This window comes from Cibotium barometz, chromosome 49 (assembly GCF_041138505.1).
Source record: "Cibotium barometz isolate CiBa-2024 chromosome 49, ASM4113850v1, whole genome shotgun sequence".
Taxonomy (NCBI): domain Eukaryota; kingdom Viridiplantae; phylum Streptophyta; class Polypodiopsida; order Cyatheales; family Cibotiaceae; genus Cibotium; species Cibotium barometz.
In genome coordinates, this window is record NC_141094.1 from 43,369,942 (window position 1) to 43,391,130 (window position 21,189).

Consider the following 21,189-nt stretch of genomic DNA (forward strand, 5'->3'; position numbering starts at 1 on the left):
CACTAGAATACTTTGAAGTCCAGCTAGAATGCATTTATCTAGCTCTACCATGTGGTAGAGCAAGACTAATAAATGTATTGAGAGCTCCAAGATGGAGTAATTGAGATAGAATGCTTTGAGTTCTAGCTTTACCATGTGGTGGAGCTAGAATTACACTTGAGGTCTAGCTCTACCATGTGGTGGAGCTAGAATTGTAGAGGTAGAAAGCTTTGAGGTCTAGCTCTACCATGTGGCGGAGCTAGAATTGTAGAGGTAGAAAGCTTTGAGGTCTAGCTCTACCACAGTTACATTCAACCTCAGCCGGTTACATTCTTTGAAGTCTAGCTCTACCACATGGTAGAGCTAGAAGAATTCATCCTAGCTCCACCACATGGTAGAGCTGGACCTCAAAGCATTCTAGCTCTACGATTCTAGCTCCACCACATGGTAGAGCTAGACCTCAAATGCAATTCCAACTCCACCACATTGTAGAGGTAGGCCTCAAAGCATTCTATCTCAGTCGGTACATTCATTGAAGTCTAGCTCTACCACATGGTGGTAGAGCTAGAAGAATGCATTCTAGCTCCACCACATGGTGGAGCTGGACCTCAAGCATTCTAGCTCTACGATGTGGTCTAGGCAGAATACAGCTCTACCACGTGGTAGAGCTAGATCAAATGCAATTCTAGCTCCTTGATTCTTATCATGAGAGGTAGGTCTCTTCTTGGAGGAACTGGTTTTGTTGATGTGTATGGAACACAGCTAGATCGATGCATTCTTGCTCTACCACATGGTAGATCTAGCCCTCAAAGCTTTCTACCATGTGATAGAGCTAGATCAAATGCAATTCTAGCTCCTTGGTTTTGTTGATGTGTATGGAACACAGCTAGATCGATGCATTTTTGCTCTACCACATGGTAGAGCTAGACCTCAAAGTTTTCTACCTCTACGATTCTAGCTCCACCACATGGTAGAGCTAGACCTCAAATGCAATTCTAACTCCACCACATTGTAGAATGCTTTAAAGTCCAGCTAGAATGCATTTATCTAGCTCTACCATGTGGTAGAGCAAGACTAATAAATGTATAATTGAGAGCTCCAAGATGGAGTAATTAAGATAGAATTCCTTGAGGTCTAGCTCTACCATGTGGTGGAGCTAGAATTTCAGTTGAGGTCTAGCTCTACCATGTGGTGGAGCTAGAATCGTAGAGGTAGAAAGCTTTGAGGTCTAGCTCTACCACAGTTACATTCAACCTCATCCGGTTACATTCATTGAAGTCTAGATCTACCACGTGGTAGAGCTAGAAGAATACATTCTAGCTCCACCACATGGTAGAGCTGGACCTCAAAGCATTCTAGCTCTACGATGTAGTCTAGATAGAATACAGCTCTACCACATGGTAGAGCTAGACCTCAAATGCAATTCTAGCTCCACCACATGGTAGAGCTAGACCTCAAAGCAGTCTAGCTCTACGATGTGGTCTAGGTTGGATACAGCTCTACCACGTGGTAGAGCTGGACCTCAAATACAATTATAGCTCCTTGGTTCTTGTCATGTGAAGTAGGTCTCTTCTTGGAGTAATTGGTTTTGTTGATGTGTATGGAACACAGCTAGATCGATGCATTCTTGCTCTACCACAAGGTAGAGCTAGACCTCAAAGCTTTCTGCCTCTACGATTCTAGCTCCACCACATGGTAGAGCTAGACATGGTAGAGCTAGACCTCAAAGCTTTCTACATGTACGATTCTAGCTCCACCACATGGTAGAGCTAGACCTCAAATGCAATAATAGCTCCACCACATGGTAGAGCTAGACCTCAAAGCATTCTGTCTCTATAATGTGGTTTAGGTAGAATACAGCTCTACCACGGTTACATTCAACCTTAGCCGGCACATTCATTGAAGACTAGCTCTACCACATGGTAGAGCTAGAAGAATGCATTCTAGCTCCACCACATGGTGGAGCTGGACCTAAAGCATTCTAGCTCTACGATGTGGTCTAGGCAGAATACAGCTCTACCACGTGGTAGAGCTAGATCAAATGCAATTCTAGCTCCTTGATTCTTGTCATGAGAAGTAGGTCTCTTCTTGGAGTAATTGGTTTTGTTGATGTGTATGGAACACAGCTAGATCGATGCATTCTTGCTGTACCACATGGTAGATCTAGCCCTCAAAGCTTTCTACCACGTGGTAGAGCTAGATCAAATGTAATTCTAGCTCCTTGGTTATTGTAATGTGAAGTAGGTCTCTTTTTGGATTAATTGGTTTTGTTGATGTGTATGGAACACGGCTAGATGGATGCATTCTTGCTCTACCACATGGTAGAGCTAGACCTCAAAGCTTTCTACCTCTACGACTCTAGCTCCACCACATGGTAGAGCTAGACCTGAAATGCAATTCTAGCTCCAGCACATGGTAGAGCTAGACCTCAAAGCATTCTATCTCTACAATGTGGTTTAGGTAGAATACAGCTCTACCACAGCTACATTCAACCTCAGCCGGTTACATTCATTGAAGTCTAGCTCTACCACATGGTAGAGCTAGAAGAATGCATTCTAGCTCCACCACATGGTAGAGCTAGACGAAAAGCATTCTGGTCTCAATACATTTATTAATCTTGCTCTGCCACCTGGTAGAGATAATATCCATTGAAAAACCAGCACTAGAATACTTTAAAGTCCAGCTAGAATGCATTTATCTAGCTCTACCATGTGGTAGAGCAAGACTAATAAATGTATAATTGAGAGCTCCAAGATGGAGTAATTAAGATAGAATTCCTTGAGGTCTAGCTCTACCATGTGGTGGAGCTAGAATTTCAGTTGAGGTCTAGCTCTACCATGTGGTGGAGCTAGAATCGTAGAGGTAGAAAGCTTTGAGGTCTAGGTCTACCACAGTTACATTCAACCTCATCCGGTTACATTCATTGAAGTCTAGATCTACCACATGGTAGAGCTAGAAGAATGCATTCTAGCTCCACCACATGGTAGAGCTGGACTTCAAAGCATTCTAGCTCTACGATGTAGTCTAGATAGAATACACCTCTACCACATGGTAGAGCTAGACCTCAAATGCAATTCTAGCTTTACCACATGGTAGAGCTAGACCTCAAAGCAGTCTAGCTCTACGATGTGGTCTAGGTTGGATACAGCACCACGTGGTAGAGCTGGACCTCAAATGCAATTATAGCTCCTTGGTTCTTGTCATGTGAAGTAGGTCTCTTCTTGGAGTAATTGATTTTGTTGATGTGTATGGAACACAGCTAGATCGATGCATTCTTGCTCTACCACAAGGTAGAGCTAGACCTCAAAGCTTTCTACCTCTACGATTCTAGCTCCACCACATGGTAGAGCTAGACATGGTAGAGCTAGACCTCAAAGCTTTCTACATCTACGATTCTAGCTCACCACATGGTAGAGCTAGACCTCAAATGCAATAATAGCTCCACCACATGGTAGAGACCTCAAAGCATTCTATCTCTATAATGTGGTTTACCACAGTTACATTCAACCTCAGCCACCGGTACATTCATTGAAGTCTAGCTCTACCACATGGTGGTAGAGCTAGAAGAATGCATTCTAGCTCCACCACATGGTGGAGCTGGACCTAAAGCATTCTAGCTCTACGATGTGGTCTATGCAGAATACAGCTCTACCACGTGGTAGAGCTAGATCAAATGCAATTCTAGCTCCTTGATTCTTGTCATGAGAAGTAGATCTCTTCTTGGAGTAATTGGTTTTGTTGATGTGTATGGAACACAGCTAGATCGATGCATTCTTGCTCTCCTACATGGTAGATCTAGCCCTCAAAGCTTTCTACCTCTACGATTCTAGCTCTACCACATGGTAGAGCTAGACCTCAAATGCAATTCTAGCTCCACCACATGGTAGAGCTAGACCTCAAAGCATTCTATCTCTACAGTAAGGTTTAGGTAGAATGCAGCTCTACCACAGTTACATTCAGGCTCAGCCGGTTACATTCATTGAAGTCTAGCTCTACCACATGGTAGAGCTAGAAGAATGCATTCTAGCTCCACCACATGGTAGAGCTAGACGAAAAGCATTTTGGTCAATACATTTATTAATCTTGCTCTGCCACCTGGTAGAGATAATATCCATTGAAAAACCAGCACTAGAATACTTTAAAGTCCAGCTAGAATGCATTTATCTAGCTCTACCATGTGGTAGAGCAAGACTAATAAATGTATAATTGAGAGCTCCAAGATGGAGTAATTAAGATAGAATTCCTTGAGGTCTAGCTCTACCATGTGGTGGAGCTAGAATTTCAGTTGAGGTCTAGCTCTACCATGTGGTGGAGCTAGACTCGTAGAGGTAGAAAGCTTTGAGGTCTAGCTCTACCACAGTTACATTCAACCTCATCCGGTTGCATTCATTGAAGTCTAGATCTACCACATGGTAGAGCTAGAAGAATGCATTCTAGCTCCACCACATGGTAGAGCTGGACTTCAAAGCATTCTAGCTCTACGATGTAGTCTAGATAGAATACAGCTCTACCACATGGTAGAGCTAGACCTCAAATGCAATTCTAGCTCCACCACATGGTAGAGCTAGACCTCAAAGCAGTCTAGCTCTACGTGTGGTCTAGGTTGGATACAGCTCTACCACGTGGTAGAGCTGGACCTCAAATGCAATTATAGCTCCTTGGTCCTTGTCATGTGAAGTAGGTCTCTTCTTGGAGTAATTGGTTTTGTTGATGTGTATGGAACACAGCTAGATCGATGCATTCTTGCTCTACCACAAGGTAGAGCTAGACCTCAAAGCTTTCTACCTCTACGATTCTAGCTCCACCACATGGTAGAGCTAGACATGGTAGAGCTAGACCTCAAAGCTTTCTACATCTACGATTCTAGCTCCACCACATGGTAGAGCTAGACCTCAAATGCAATAATAGCTCCACCACATGGTAGAGCTAGACCTCAAAGCATTCTATCTCTATAATGTGGTTTACCACAGTTACATTCAACCTCAGCCGTCGGTACATTCATTGAAGTCTAGCTCTACCACATGGTAGAGCTAGAAGAATGCATTCTAGCTCCACCACATGGTGGAGCTAGACCTAAAGCATTCTAGCTCTACGATGTGGTCTAGGCAGAATAGAGCTCTACCACGTGGTAGAGCTAGATCAAATGCAATTCTAGCTCCTTGATTCTTGTCATGAGAAGTAGGTCTCTTCTTGGAGTAATTGGTTTTGTTGATGTGTATGGAACACAGCTAAATCGATGCATTCTTGCTCTACTACATGGTAGATCTAGCCCTCAAAGCTTTCTACCTCTATGATTCTAGCTCTACCACATGGTAGAGCTAGACCTCAAATGCAATTCCAGCTCCACCACATGGTAGAGCTAGACCTCAAAGCATTCTATCTCTACAGTAAGGTTTAGGTAGAATGCAGCTCTACCACAGTTACATTCAAGCTCAGCCGGTTACTTTTTTTAAAGTCTAGCTCTACCACATGGTAGAGCTAGAAGAATGGATTCTAGCTCCACCACATGGTAGAGCTACATTTCAAAGCATTCTGGTCAATACATTTATTAATCTTGCTCTGCCACCCAGTAGAGATAATATCCATTGAAAAACCAGCACTAGAATACTTTGAAGTCCAGCTAGAATGGATTTATCTAGCTCTACCATGTGGTAGAGCAAGACTAACAAATGTATTGAGATCTCCAAGATGGAAATACTCTTCATCTCCTCCACAGTGTTTTCATGGATATATATTGTGATTTTTGAATATGATATTGTAAGTTTTTTTTAAAGTGTAAGAATACAATAACTATAATTAACAATTGTGGTTTTTGTTGTAGGTGAAAGATGTCTCAGAAAAGAAAAGTGGTGGAAGTTCCGGACAGTGTTAACTTTGCCTCTGCTGATCAACGACGACAGTGGTACTTAGATATTTGGGGTCTTCAGGGTTCACAATTTAACAAAATTCATCTATTTGTTGCTAGTGATGTGGGCGTGGATACTTTTGAGGATCTAGGACCAATGACTCTATCTTATATTTCTGTAGTTGATTCTCATCCCGATATTGAATGCATAAATATTGGGGTACCTGGGATCCATGAGTATCAACTAGATCCCAAGGCATTCATTATTGAACGAATAGTAAGAGATAAACAAGATACTATGTTCTCTCGAGGGTGGAAGTTAGATTGTGCAAGTCAAGAAATAACTCTTGAAGAGTTGCAAGCTTCCATTGCTTATTGTGTGAAAGGCAAACAAAAAAAAGAGAAAACGCCCTCTAAAAATCCAGTTCAAAAAAAGGCAAAAAGCAGTACAGGTATTATGGATGTAGATGAAGCAGTTCTTAAATCTACAATAGAGAAAACAGGCTTGGAAAATTCAACAAAAATAAGATTTGTGGATCCCAAAGTTTTGGAAAATGAGGTGCAAAAGGCACAAAAGAGTGATACAGGGGGTATGGAAAAATACTCTAAGTATTTTCCATTCAAGTACAAAGAGTATGAGATCCCTGTAGATCAATGCTGGCTAGCTCCTGATCACTATAACTCTCGTCAAATAGAACCTCACCGTGTGGATGAATGCGTGTTATTTTTTGGTGCAAGTGCAAACAGGCCAGGAGCGTGTGCATACTTGATGCCTGTAAAGAATGCTGGCAAGAAGAAAGGAATTCCAATGAAACTAAGTGAGGTAACAGAGGAGAAACTCACTGAGTATTCATATTGGATTATTGATGGCCAACATTCCATCTATGCTGCAAAATTCTTACGGTATCAAGAAATGGAAAAAGATGGTCGTGCTCAAGATCTGATACAAGTGTATGAAAAAAGGAAGGCTCGAATTGTTGTAGATCCAGAGCCACAAGTTGCGACGGCCATATCTGCTATAGCTAATGAAGAGGCCCAATCATTATATGTCAAACAACCATACTATGATGTCTTGCAGCACTTGAGGAGTCAGTGGATCTTCAATAATTCTCCGTCAAGACCACCATCTGGAGTAACAGAGGGCTCATCATCTCGTGTAGACTGGGATGTATGTCCATATCCCTTGCTCTCTTATAATTATAAGTTTTGAAAAAAATACTTGATTTTGATCTTTTTTTCTTTTATTTCTTTGCAGAAATTTTTACGAATGGCTAGAATTACGGTGGGAGCATCCTTCATTTCAAAGCAGTCTCACATGGTCATTTACTCTGATGAAGTTTTCAAAGGCTGGCTTGAAATCATGGAGAAGCAAAACAAGAAACCAACTGCCACAGTTTTCAGATGTCTTGCTGGGCTAGATGAACAAGAAGTCAAACAAATACAATCAGAAATCAGGTCTGGAAAAATTGTTCTTTCAAAGGGTACTAAGGATGTAGATGTGATTGACATGCCAGAGCGTATCAAGCAGCTCAAGCAAGATAAAATTATTCAAGATGCATTGCTTGTAGAGTTCAACACTCTGAACAAGGACAAACAATGTCAAGATTGGTCAGAATTGACTATCACCTATAGCATCAATGAGGTTGTATACTCAGTTCTTTTGAAGTTATGTGATGTGTATATAAAGTCAAAGCTACAGGTTGGATCAAAGAAGATTGATTTTCCAGTAGAAGCAAGGCAATATGTGGAGTGGAATATCAGCCTTAGCAAAGAAAGTTCAACCTTGTCCTTGGATCTTCCTTGGTGTATTTATGCTGTGAGTCTTCCATTCGACGGGAGTTACTACTTGAAGCGCCACCTCAACAATCCAATTTCCATTGGGTTATGTGTTCTGGATAACACTGAAGATTTGGGAAGAAATATGCATTGGGATGTGGAATCATTTTGCAATCTTTTGAACGGCATTATGATTATTACAGCAGCTGGTAGATCTTTGCCATCCCAATATGTGTTGCTTACCTTTCTAAATATTACAGATTTTATTCACTTGCAAAATGCTTTAAAAAATTTGAGTGGCATAGCAAAGGAACAGTATAATGGGGCATTGCATTTTCGACGTGACAACCGATGCATTGGTGCAATAGAGTTCTTCACATCCTTAGTGTTTTTCAGCAAGGGAGATGCCTTTCAAGGACTAGCAGATGTTCCTGATCCAGGTACACAAGCGACAATATTGGATACTGGACTTCTTGATATAGATAATGAAGATGTTAAAACTATCCCAGACATTGAGTTTCTAAGAATCAAGAAGAATCTTTTGATCAAGCAATGTATTCGAAAGTATTGCAGAGAAGGCTGCAAGCTTGTTGATCTTTTCAGTAATGGCTACATCATCGAGCTAGGGCTAGCACTAAATAAGGAAGTGATTTGCCTAGTGGAGAGTATTGAAGATCAAAGAAAGATGGGAACAAGGCTTCTTGACTTTGCAAAGTCAAGAAATGAGCAACCAGTACTGCCTATTTCTAACAATCCAAGGAATACCACGGAAAGATCGAGCCATGGTGAAGTTCGTTCAGCTCGAGATTTTTTGGATTTTGAAGACAGTATGTAACTTCTTAATGGGCTTTCCTTGTATCTTCAATACTTTGATTTGGTGATGTTTTGACTTGTTATATCCTTGGTTCATTTTTTAGTAGTATTTTTGTAGCTCTCTCCAAATTGGGCTTTGAAATCTAGAATCACCAAGTTATGGATCCTAACATGTTCATTGACAAATTCACTTTTTACATAACCAATTGGTGAATTTGGAAAGCCTACTTAGTGGTCGCACAATGGCCAGTTGGTGAATTTGAAAATCTTGCTTATAAATCTAAGATGATAGAGCTAGAGATCCTCTCATTTACTTCAATCCTATCCTGTGGTAGATCTAGATTTCAATAGGTCTACAATTTGGTGGAGCTAGCTACCTCTTCAAAGTGGTGGACCAAGAATCCATTAAAGTCTAGCTACCTCTTCAAAGTGGTGGAGCTAGGCCAATGCACCCCCCCAAAGACAGTTTTTGCAGAGCATCCATTTAAGTCTAGCTCTACCATATGGTTGAGCTAGGCCAATGCATTTCTAGCTCCACCAGAGCTAGTTCAAATGCAATTCTAGCTCCTTGGTTCTTGTCACGTGTGATGAGCTAGAACCCATTGAAGTCTAGACCTAGAACCTATGGAAGTCTACTCATAAAGAAGCTATCTTGATCCCCAACTCAACCACGTGGTAAAGCAAGACTTATAAATTTCAGCTCTACCATATGGAAAATCAAAAACATCTAAAATTTTAGCTTTACCATATAGTTGAGTGGTTTTGTGTTTCTCACCTCCACCTACTCTTGGAGCTCAAGAGTGGATCAAGAGTGGATCTCAAGGGCTACTTCCAAGAGCTCCCTTGCAAACTGGCTCTACCAAACGGTAGAGCTAGAATAATGGAAATCCATTTTAAACCCTCCAATTCTAGAGTGAGCAACTAGAATTTATAATTGGTATCCAAACATGATTTTCTTTTAGATTACACCAATAAACATGTGTTAAGAGTGAGTGTTACAATTGTAAATTCTTTTAGTTTGAAAGATTGTTGAGTCAATGTTACTTTTTTTTCTTTTAGATCCCGAAATTGAGATAGTAGCACCAAGTGAAGTAGCTACGGCGGAATGCCACAATCAAACTGTGGATGAGAGCTTCTCCCACACATTCAGTGATGTCCATCCAGAAGGTTTAAAGACAAATGCTGACAATGAGATTGGGGTACCTAAATCTCCAACAAATGAAGCAATGGGTGAGAGTTTCCAGCCTGAAGAAGAAGTACCAAGAAGTTCCGACACTGCTATCTCCAAGAAATCTGTGTTGACAATTATGTTGGACCTGAATGGTCTACTACTGAAACGTTGTCAACAACAACCATCTTCAATACATGAAACTATTCAAATGGATTCAAAACGATATATTGTACTAAGGCCAGGATGTATCCAATTCTTGAAGATTTTATTAAAAAATATTAATGTTGGGATCTGGTCAACAGCGACAGAGAGTAATGTTCTTCAAATATTGAGAACATTACAAGACAGAGCAGGAGAGATATTGCCTTTTTTTGTAGTTTGGGCTCAAGAGGCTTGCGAGAAGGATAAAAGTGGTAAAATAGCTAGACCTGATAATCCAACAGTTCAGGCAATGTTCAAGCCATTGTCAAAAATTGCTTCATGTTTTGATTGTGATGCTCGTAGAACGGTTCTTATTGATGACTCTCCATACAAGGGATGTGCTTCTCCTGATAATAATTGTATATATCCTGCAAAGTTTGATGAAGAAAGGATGGTCGACAATATTCTCATTGATGAGCTGCTCCCTTACTTATTGCAGCTTGATGAGAGTGAAGATGTGCGTGAGATCATTGGCTCTAATCGCTACGGACAACCTCCAGTATCCAATGAAAATGAATACAGAGGTGTGGTAGATTTTTGGAGAAAGCGCAATTTAAATTGGTCACAGAAGACAATCTACACTGATAGGCTACCACTATCAGAGATTATACAGAAGTATGTCAACAATCAAGAGGTATTAGCGAGACAATATGAAAACAAAAGAGAAGAGATAATAGAAATTATGGCAAAAGAACGAGTCAGTATTGCTAGCATGAGGGGACCACAAGTGATTTCTCTAGCTAGAAAATTGGGTTCTACCACAACACAGTTGAAGGCAGCCAATGCAAGGGCTTTCATAAACAAGGTGTTAAATGAGTACAATCTTCTCCAACGTGATAGAAATAACTAAGGTACTATCCAACATAAATGATAATTATAACTAAATACATGATTTTATACAACAATTGTGTATTCACAATGAAGAAACTTAATTTATGATGGTTTCTTGCAGATTTATTTCAAGGATATTGTTCCAAGGAGTATTCACTTAAAGAAGCCATTTGTCACCAAGGATTGTATTTTTTTTGGAGGAATTTTATCTTTTTGCAATCATGAATTGACAAGAAATTTTGTCTTGTTTTTAAAGTAGTGGCAAATGTATTACTCTTCAAATAATTTTATAAATGTTGGAGTGCACTCTACTAATTTGAAAATGTATGGAAGCTTGATCTTTGTCTTATGATTTTAATTCCTACATATATGGACTATGGTAGAGCTAGATCAATGCCTTCTAGCTCCACCTCATGGTAGAGCTAGACTTCAAAGCATTCTACCTCCACGACATGGTAGAGCTAGACTTGAAAGCGTTCTAGCTCTACCATATGGTAGAGCTAGATCAATGCATTCTACCTCCACGACATGGTAGAGCTAGACTTGAAAGCGTTCTAGCTCTACCATATGGTAGAGCTAGATCAATGCATTCTAGCTCTTCCACGTCACCACACATGGTTGAGTTGGACTTCCAACCATTCTAGTTCTACCATGGAGTCTATCTAAAATATTTTGATACAGCTCTACCACGTGCTAGAGCTGGACTTCAAATATTATTTCTAATTTTGCCATGGGATCGAGCTAGAATACTTTGATATAGCTCTATCACATGGTAGAACTAGATTTAAAAATATTCTAGCCCTACCACATGGTTGAGCTAGAACAGTGCATTCTAGCTCTACCACGTATTGATCTAGATCAATGCATTCTAATTTCACCACATTTTGATACCTGCTAGCACATTTTGTCGCGTCTTTTTAGAATCAAATGGAAAGAGTCTTTGCATCTTGAGTCATTTTGTAATGCAACTAAAGTCAACATTTTAGAACAGTATATAGTTTAATGTTATTTGTTTTGTAATTGTTTAAAATCTATCTTTGCATAAAAGTAGTTGTAACATGCCTTCCCCCACATGCACACCTTTATCATTAAGCATGCTCATTTTTTTCCAGGTCATGTGATTGATTCTAATTGGCAGAGGCGACTTCTTCGTCACAGAGCATTAGTACGTCACATGTCCAAGAAAATCCAGAGTGTACGAAGACAGTTGGTTCAGCGCCGTCTTGACCGTCTACGGGAAATTGATGCAAGGTTGCGCTTTGTGCATCCCTCCGAGGGGGTTATCATACTGACATGGTATTCGTCAGACCCAATATGCGTACCCCTACGCAAAGAGGATGATAGGAGGGCTATTATTCTAAACCTTAATGGTTTGTTGTGCCATGTTGTCGAAACCCAATATGATGAGAAGGATCCTCCTTATAGCAACGAGTTGGTAAAATATCCAATTAACCAATATCGTTATGTCCTATGTCACAAGGATGCACATGAGTTCTTAGATTGGTGTATTCAATTCTTTTATGTTTTTATTTGGAGCGCATGTAGGAGAACTAAGCTCTCTGGAATAATTGACACAGTATTTCCACAACAAAAGCCCAAGTTTGCAGGTGTTCTCTCACAAGAGCATTGTTCAAAATCCACATGGGTTGTGCAGAATAGACAAGTTTTCTTTAAAAAGCTTGAGACCTTTTGGGGTCTCCATCCTTTGTACAACAAGAAAAATACATTGATAATTGATGATAGCTACTATAAGGTGTTTAAGAATGAACGAGGAACCTGGTTAATAGTCCGAGAATTATACCATCAACCTTCCAAGGAAAGGTATAGTTTTTTGACAGAAGATTTAAGAAATTGGTTGTTTTTATGGCTACAGAATGAAGATCGGCAAGAGTATACATGGGATAATGCCTTTGAAGAAAAACCTAACCAATTCTCAGATGATGTGATGAATAAATGGCTTGAAGAAGAGAAATTGGAAGTAGAGAATAGGAAAAAGGCAGAGGTGTGGAAGCAACAGCAGGAGGCTGATGTTGAGGCAGAGAGACAGGAACAACTTGAAATTCAAAGAAAGCAAAGAGAGGAGGCTGAAGCTGAGGCAGAGAGGCAAGCAGAGAGTACAAATCAAGCAAAGCAACAAGAGGAGGCATCATGAAAGTAATACACCACCATGAAGCTCATTTTGTTTGTCCCTAATATAATCAAATGTAGAGGATGCAAGTATTTTGGCCTTTTTTTAATGTAATAAAAAGCCATATATTGAAATATGATATTGTAATCAGGCCTCTTATGGAGCATACTGTTCAAATGTTTGCCTTTGCAAAGCATTGAACAAATTCTAGCACAAGCAATAAATTCATGTTCATTTACAATGTCTTATTATAATTGAGTCATAAATGGAGTGCATCCTTCTCTAAGGGGACTCCTTTTATCCTTTTATCTTCTGGTCAAAGTTTGCAAATTATTATTTTATTAGTAAGAGTAGGTGAAGACTTTTAACTATCATTTTGACAAAGGTCATCCTACTGCAAGGAGACTCTTTCTATCTTTAGTAATGTTAATTTGTAGTAGTTGTGTATATAAGGAAACTTTCACCATGTCAAATTATAAATTCTTGTTTCAAATTATTTAGTCTTTGTTCATTACAATGCAGTCATAAAATTGGAGAGTGCATCCTACTCTAAGGGGACTCTCAATATACAATCTCTTGTATCAATGTTTTTACTTGGGAGTCTAGATTGAACAAATGGTAGATCTTGGTTCTTTCAATGCGTTCTTGCTCCACGTTGGTAGAGCTAGCATTCTATGTCTATATCTACCATGTGGTGGAGCTACCATCCATTGAAGTCTAGTTGTATAATTTCATGGAGCTAGCTAGCTCCACCATGTGGTGGAGGTAGCAGCCATGGTCTCTTCATGGAATTTTGGCCTTACCACATGGTGGAGCTAGTATCCATGTGTGGTAGACCTAAACCTTTGGAAGTCATCAAATACGACTAGAATTTTGAGTCTAGATCTACCGTTTGGTGGAGCTTGCATCCACTGAAGTATAGCTCTATAATGTCCAAGTGGTAGAACAGGATCTAGAATGGATAAGTCATGGATCAAGAAATCCTTTTCAGCTCTATAACAGACAAGTGCTAGATCTAAAGTGAAGAGATAAAGTGATTGACGTTGGACTGCTAGCCCATGCTAGCTAGACACCTCAATATGAGCAACAAGTCAAATATCTCGCTACATTGTCCATTTCAGATAAATAACTACACGAGTTTTCTTCAAAAAAGTTCATTTCTTTTGGGGTCTCCATGTTTTGTACAACAACAAGAATACATTGAAACTCGATGATAGCTACTACAATGTGTTCAACAATCAAGATGATAATCAAGATAATAATTGAGAGAATAATCTAAGTGTGTAATCTTGTGAGTACACAAAAGGAACATGCTTAAAAAGAAGCTCAATACCTCATTCAACCAATACACCCCCATGACACTAGTACATTTTGTTACTCCCTTTTGTAATTGAATGTAAATGGTCTTTGTAAATGGTCTCTATTATAATAAAATATAAAGGGCCTTTGTAATCTGGCCATCTTCGCGAGCGTGCTGTTCAATTGTGTGCCTTTTGCAAGGCATTGAACATATTTTAACACAAAAAAATAAATTCAGTTTCATTTACAATGTTTTATTATAATGGAGTCGTAGATGGAGTGCATCCTACTTTAAGGAGACTCCTTTTATCTATTGACAAAGTGCATCATACTTTAAGGAGACTCTTTAGTAGAATAAGCTTCATCAAAATGAAATCTTTTAACCGTAATTTTGACAAAGTGCATCCTAGTCAAGGAGACTCTTTCTATCTTTAATAATGTTAATCTGTAGTGATTGTATATATAAGTATAATACCTTCACCACCTCAATTTATAAAATCTTGTTCATTTTGTCTTGTTCATTACAATGAAGCTTTAAAATTGGAGAGTGCATCCTACTCTAAGGGGACTCTCAAAATGCAATCTCTTGTATCAATGTTTGTAATTGGGGGTCTAGATCAATCAAATGTTATATCTTGGTTTCTTATGGACTGTAGAATGGCCAAGTGGTGGATCTAAAAATCTTTAAATGCTCCTCAATGTGTTGTAGCTCCACATGGTAGAGCTAGCTCAAAATTCTAGCTCTACCATGTGGTGGAGCTAGAACCCCTTAAAATCAAAATTACACCCCCATGATACTAGCACATTTTGTTACTTCATTTTATAATTGAATGTAAATGGTCTTTGAATATGGTCTCTAGTATAATAAAATATAGAGGATCTTTGTAATTTGGCCAACTTTGGGAGCAGACTGTTCAATTGTGTATCTTTGCAATGCATTGAACAAATTTTAACACAATAAATAAATTCATAGATGGAGTGCATCCTAGTCTAAGGAGACTCCTCTTATGCATCCACAGTGCATCCTACTTTAAGGGGACTCCTTTTATCCAGCTATCTTTTGGTTGTTAATGCAAAAGTTTTATTATTTCTTTAGTAGAATTAGCTTCATCAAAATGAAAATTTATAATCGTAATTTTCACAAAGTGCATCCTACTCCAAGGAGACTCTTTCTATCCTTAATAATGATAATTTGTAGTGGTTGTGTATATAAGGATACCTTCAAGTGGTGGATCTGAAAAATCTTGAAACCTAAGTTTCTATTTCTAAGATCAAGCTAGGTTCGATCTAGCAGCACTTCATAAAGCAAACCATTTTTAAATTTTTTATACTAGGTTGAAGAAGGTAGATTCTAGATTAAATGCATACAATTTTTCAATGTGGGAATGGGATTTTTCCCACTTTACCTAATACGGTCTTGCTATATAAAGGCAAATCCAACAACAACAATGCGATCCTAATCTTGCATACACACAAGCCTTTGTGGGAGAGGTTGAAGGAGACATAAAGCAACACATAGCACCTCTACAAACATCCATTCAATTTCCTAGCCTTTATGGTAAAGTGATTTATAATGCATTACTTGATATGGGGACTAGTCATAATCTAATTTTTTTCAATGCATCGAACCAATTAGAAAAAACCTCAACTTGTAGATACCCCTTTAAAGGTGAAAGGTATCCATGGTAGAAATATAAGAATATGGCATAGCGGCAAGAGATAGCAAGACAAAGCACAATAGACAATGAAATAGATACATAGTGGCGAGAATTTAAATTTTGATTATACCAGAGGTACAAGTGATGGTGCTGTCCACCCGTGCGCTCTCAAGTAGAGCTTAGATGGCGATCTATACAGACTCTGGATGGAGTATGTACGAAGTGTAGAAGGGTATGGATACTCACAAGTATTGGATACCTTAGCTCATGGAAACCATGTCCATATATAGTATTGTAGGCGGTGTGGTAGATGCGTATACAATGAGGGTGGTTACACAACATAGACACGGTCACCGCTTCAACATCGACAAAATCTAAAGAAACTCCCTCCACTTTGGCTATTCAAGAAACTCCCGACTCTTTTACACCCATAAGACAAAAACCTGTATGTCAAAAGGATGACCACATACAACAAGCTATAAAAACCCATAAGACAAAAACCTGTATGTCAAAAGGATGACCACATACAACGAGCTATAAAAAAGTGGCAACCCAAATCTACCTTGAAATGGGTTCCCAAAATTTCTCCATCTCTACCACCATAACCATTGAAACGAAGAGGATACAATAATCGATGAAAGAAGCCCAAATTACAAGGCACCCAAAAATGGATACCCAAATTCTTATTCAAATCTCAAGGCTGTACTACGAGGGTAACCATTGCATTTGGATACCAAAACATAAATAGAAACGACTAGTCTCATTTCCACCACTTACAAATTTTCAAATCTCCTCATCAGAGATGGATAAAGGCTTCAATAGCTCAAATGAGAATAAAGGGAAAACTATTGCAAAGGACCTTCAACACCAATGACCAAACAAGTCTTGATCCCAACGAGAAACCCTATCACACAAGATATGGTGATTGATGGTGAAGCTTCTACATCATAAAATATTACTATTGGCTATTCAGGCCCCAACCCCACTAGTTTCCCTAGAGCGACCCACAAGGAAGAGAACCCATAAGCTCTATCGAGTCTTATGACCACCATTAAAGTTCAAAATTGAGATCCCGAAACCAGTAACAAAGGGTACTCCTAGGCAACAAACACTAATGGAGCACAGTTGTTGGAAGGGATGGTTACAAAAAACCTACAAATACCTTCCACGAGGTCCAGGTACGATGGAAAGTAGGATGGGGGGACTTATCCTAACATCACTACTTTTACTCTCCACGTTTTTCTCCCCCACAAAGTTCATGTTCGTGTCAAAGAGGGAGTTTGTTGGAAAAAGCTAACCCATGACAATATAGCTTGCATCAACATGCATAGTAATATAGCTCCTATGCACATGCTAAAAATCTGACTAACCATGTTTATATTTAAAAAAAAGATGATTAGAATGAGCACATGTCAAAAAAAAGATGATTAGAATGAGCACATGATTTACAGGCCATGAGTATGGACTTTTCATGGATTGATATGAGTGACCCTATCCTGGACTCGGATTGCCTAGAATGGTACTATTAACGGTAGCTGAGTATTCCTCCTTTCCAAACCCACTCATGCTATTTTTATGCACCACTAGGGGAGAAATCCACCTTTTTGGACTCGTTCTACCTACAAGTTCATCCCCTTGCACCATGTTTTACCCATAAGCATCCCAAGTTGTTCACAAGATCTTACTTATGCTGGTATGTTGAGAAACATGGACCAATGCTAGACTTAAGCTAAGGTGGATTAAAGAAAATGCTAAACATGATTAATACTAAAGAATAACTAAAAAGAGATGAATAAGAAATGCAATCAAATGGACTTACTTGATATTGCTTAAGATGAGTTTATTGTATTTACATTGCTTGACGGTGTCCCTTTTATATGAGGTGGCTACTAAGAAATCTTGTGCACATAGTTTAGCAAATAATGTTTTTGGGGATTGAAGATTATGTTTTTCTTTGCAAGGTCCACAATTGCAACTGCATAGGAAATTGTTATAAATTGCGTCTATAAGTGGGTCTAAAATTGCGTCTAGTTTCAAAGGAACTAGACACGATTATAGATGTGTTTATAGACGCGATTATAGATGCCCCCGTAACTTGTGCGTCTATGTAGTGCATCTATGCTTGCTTTATGTTGTAGTGTGACCATAATTTAGAAATATACATAGGGTTCATGCCAATATCTTGCGGAGCTGAAATATGGCTTGAAACACGTCAAAATATGAAAATCTTATTTAATAAAGATTACTATACACAATATGGTCTTCTTCCTTTAACTAAGAGGATACCTCAATCTAAGACAGTGACTTCCCTCTCTTCATGTTGCCCTCACATCTTCACATCTACGGAATATGATGTAAGATGAGATATTTGAAGTAATTTAAAAAAATAGTAATAATGAGACATGCTCCATCTCTTCCTTTTTGTAGAAGTTATGGATTAATCATGCTGCTCACATTCAAGGCAGGGCATCTCACATTCATACAAAATGAAAGATCCTTCATCTCTTCCTTTTTGTAAGAGTTATGAAATCATGGTGGTCACATTGAAGCAGGGCAGGCATGTCACATGTATCGCAAGCGTATGACATTTGTGAGTGGAAGCACACCCAAAGAAGAGCGAGAACAAGGAGGAGGAGGCGGCGGAAAGAAGAATAGGTCTTGCAGCTTTTATGTGTCCTGTCAGTTTGGCGCAGTGCTAATTCCTTTACTTTGGTTCTTTGTAAATGGGGCAGATACGCTTACTGTTAGAATTTGAGGATTGATGCTCGTCATATTCAAGCTTCAGAGTCAGTCTAAGCACGAGAGATCGATAAAAAGATAATGTTCACGATGGTTTAGTTGCTAATGCGGATCAATAAGCTGTAACTTCTCACAGGGGGGGGAAAAAAAACATGCAAACTCAAGTTCTTCCTTCTTCTTCTTTTTTTCCCTGAACATGCAGGAGAAACGGAGGTTATGAGATGAGTTCACTAAAGCAACAGACGTTGCAATGTTAGAAGAACGAAGATCTCGAGACCTTCTTTGGAGCAGTCCAGCAAAAAGGGAGATGTTGCGTTGTTAAAAGAGGGTAGATCCGTCCAAGAAACGGAGAGTTATTGTTTTCCTCGTGCAAAAATCCACGGAACGAGGCTTAAAATACAAGAGTGACATTTGGTGGCTGCAGAACCTAAGGACATTTTGAACGCCGTGGGTTGCGTGCCGTGAGGGCGGAAGAGGGCACACCTCATGAATTAAATCCATTATGCCCAGCAAAATCCCACTCTCATGGCGTATGCTGAGTTGTCTACCAAAACGTAGTGCTCAGTTTCCTTATACAAAAAGAAGAAAAAGAAACTACACCAATCACACGTACAAAGACGATGGACCAATGCACAAAATGCCGTATTGAGGCTTTGAACGAATCGCGACGGAAAACAAAACCTGTAAACTAGTAGGGGCGGTGCTGCCTTTGCTATTACACCTTATCAATGCATTGCAGAGGTACTGATGCTACCCTGTAACGAGTCTTCATCATCAATGGAGGGCGCTGATGTTGGTAGAGGGGTTGATTTGGTTACGTTGGCGGGGCTGCCAGGAGGCGGAGTGAAACCCCGCCACATGTTGTATTTTTTAGGGCCATCCTCCAGGCAGCTTGACGTTTCCTCACCAGGCGCACTCGTACCGCCGACCCCAGACGCTTCCTTCAGTACGTTGTGCTGCTTATCAGCTAACGGGGGTGCAGGACCTGCATACAGCTTGTTGCCAATTCGAAATGTTGCATCGATGGCGAATCCCCCCGAGCAATCATCAACAGCAGCAGATGAGAAAGATGCCGCATCTACCATATCTGCAGGCTGCACCATCACTACACGTAGTATTAGTACTAAGAACAGTACAAGTAGCATTACAACTAAGGCCTTGCAGCTTGTAGCCATCTTTCCCTGAGGTCTTTCTCCAACGACCTTCCAATTCTTCGCCTGGCCGCGTGCATATTATTAATCCCCCTGCGTAGGGGGTGTGTTTGACAAGGAACCCACTCATTTGGCTTCCTCCTGACGCTGCCTTGACACAAAGTAATGAGGGATAGTCCGCGCTTCCATGAGGAGAGTATCATGAATATTATGCACAATAATTTATAAAAAAAATAGTATAGCCGAACCTTAAAACAACACATCCATAAATGAAGCTTACGACCTGCTCTAATTAGTAGTAACTAAAAGACACATATCTATACTAAGCCTCTTCATCTACAACTCTCTCTCTCTATCTTTCTGATTTTTTCTTGCAGACTTGATTCATATTCACGAGGTATTGGGCTAGGCTAAATGTTCATTTTTCTCAACAAACCATAAAAACCTATAAATTCAAAATATTACACGGCTATCTTACAAATTTGCAAATTCCTCAGCCTTTAAGTTTGCATGTTTACTAAAATTGGAGAATCTTGCAAGTCCACTATATATAGTTTACATGTTTCTTTATGTGAATCTTGCAAGTCACAAGGAGCCAATCCACTAGAATGAGATAAAACGTGTGAACCTCACTCATATCACTAGGCTTTGTTTCACAAGGAGCCAATTCATCAAAATGAGGTAAATATATAGATTCTTCTCCAAGAATCGGAATTATGGTCCATCCACCTAGAAGAGAGAGAGGTCTATCATAGACCCCACGTCCAACCATGGTAAAACTAACTCTTCTATGATATGGTTGTTTTAGGACAAAGTTGATCCCTCGTTTAGGTGATTATCATGTACATTTACTAAGAGCCCTTGCTAGCTACTATAGACAAAGTTGATCCCTCGTCTGGGTGTCAATGTTAAAAACGAAACAGGTCTTATTTGGAACAAGTCACATACACATGAGATTGTAGTAATTATATGGACGACTAAGGAAGTTAAAACACCCAACAAGACCTAAAATCGAGCGATCAAAACCAAACTATTATTTCTCATTGTTTTCCCTCTCAGCAGAATGGTAAGCTAGGGTGACGGACCAGTCAAGCAATGCCATGGGAGACATGTAGCCACCCACCAAAGCTTCTGGATTCCAACACCAAATCGAGTGTGGTCATGGGGACACTTAGAACACCGCTCAACCTTGGAACTTCTCACACACATGCTCTGCTTTCACGCCACCACATAACTCACTCACTCAAGCAACATTATTCTTGTATTACTTCCAGAACGAGTACAAGTTCACAATTGAGCAACTGCTCACACAGGACTAAAAACACACTCTTCTACAATCTTCAATTGGCGCTCACTTTCTAGGGTGCGATCCCAGCTTGGAGTTGTAGACCGACACCAGGTCTCCTTGTTTGAAAATTTTGAGCTTGAGATGTCTGTCAATCCAGGCTTTCCTTCTCTGCTGCACTATTTCTATCCGTAGAGAGCTGAGTTGCCTTTCCTCCTCTTAAGCTAAGAGCTCTTGTGTTCTATGCTCCCGGGATTCCTCCATTGGTAGCTTCTCTTGGATGGCCACTCTCAAACTGGGCACCACAAATTCC

At 39.7% G+C, this 21,189-nt stretch overlaps 2 protein-coding genes across 2 annotated transcripts in view; both read left to right on the forward strand.

The window, feature by feature from the left end:
* The window catches only part of LOC147610608 (uncharacterized), a 31,389-nt gene extending 12,940 nt beyond the window's left edge, over positions 1-18,449 (forward strand). The window contains exons 3-4 of the mRNA XM_086786592.1: positions 11,729-12,506; positions 18,434-18,449. Of these exons, the coding sequence (XP_086642718.1) occupies positions 11,791-12,506; positions 18,434-18,449 (732 nt within the window). The 5' untranslated portion in view covers positions 11,729-11,790. The remainder of the gene's footprint in view (positions 1-11,728; positions 12,507-18,433) is intronic.
* Positions 9,862-10,840, forward strand: LOC147610609 (uncharacterized). The gene is made up of 2 exons (XM_086786635.1): positions 9,862-10,636; positions 10,738-10,840. The coding sequence occupies exon 1, from the start codon at positions 10,036-10,038 to the stop codon at positions 10,633-10,635; it is 600 nt and encodes a 199-aa protein (XP_086642761.1). The 5' UTR covers positions 9,862-10,035; the 3' UTR covers position 10,636; positions 10,738-10,840.
* Positions 18,450-21,189: the final 2,740 nt, after the last annotated feature.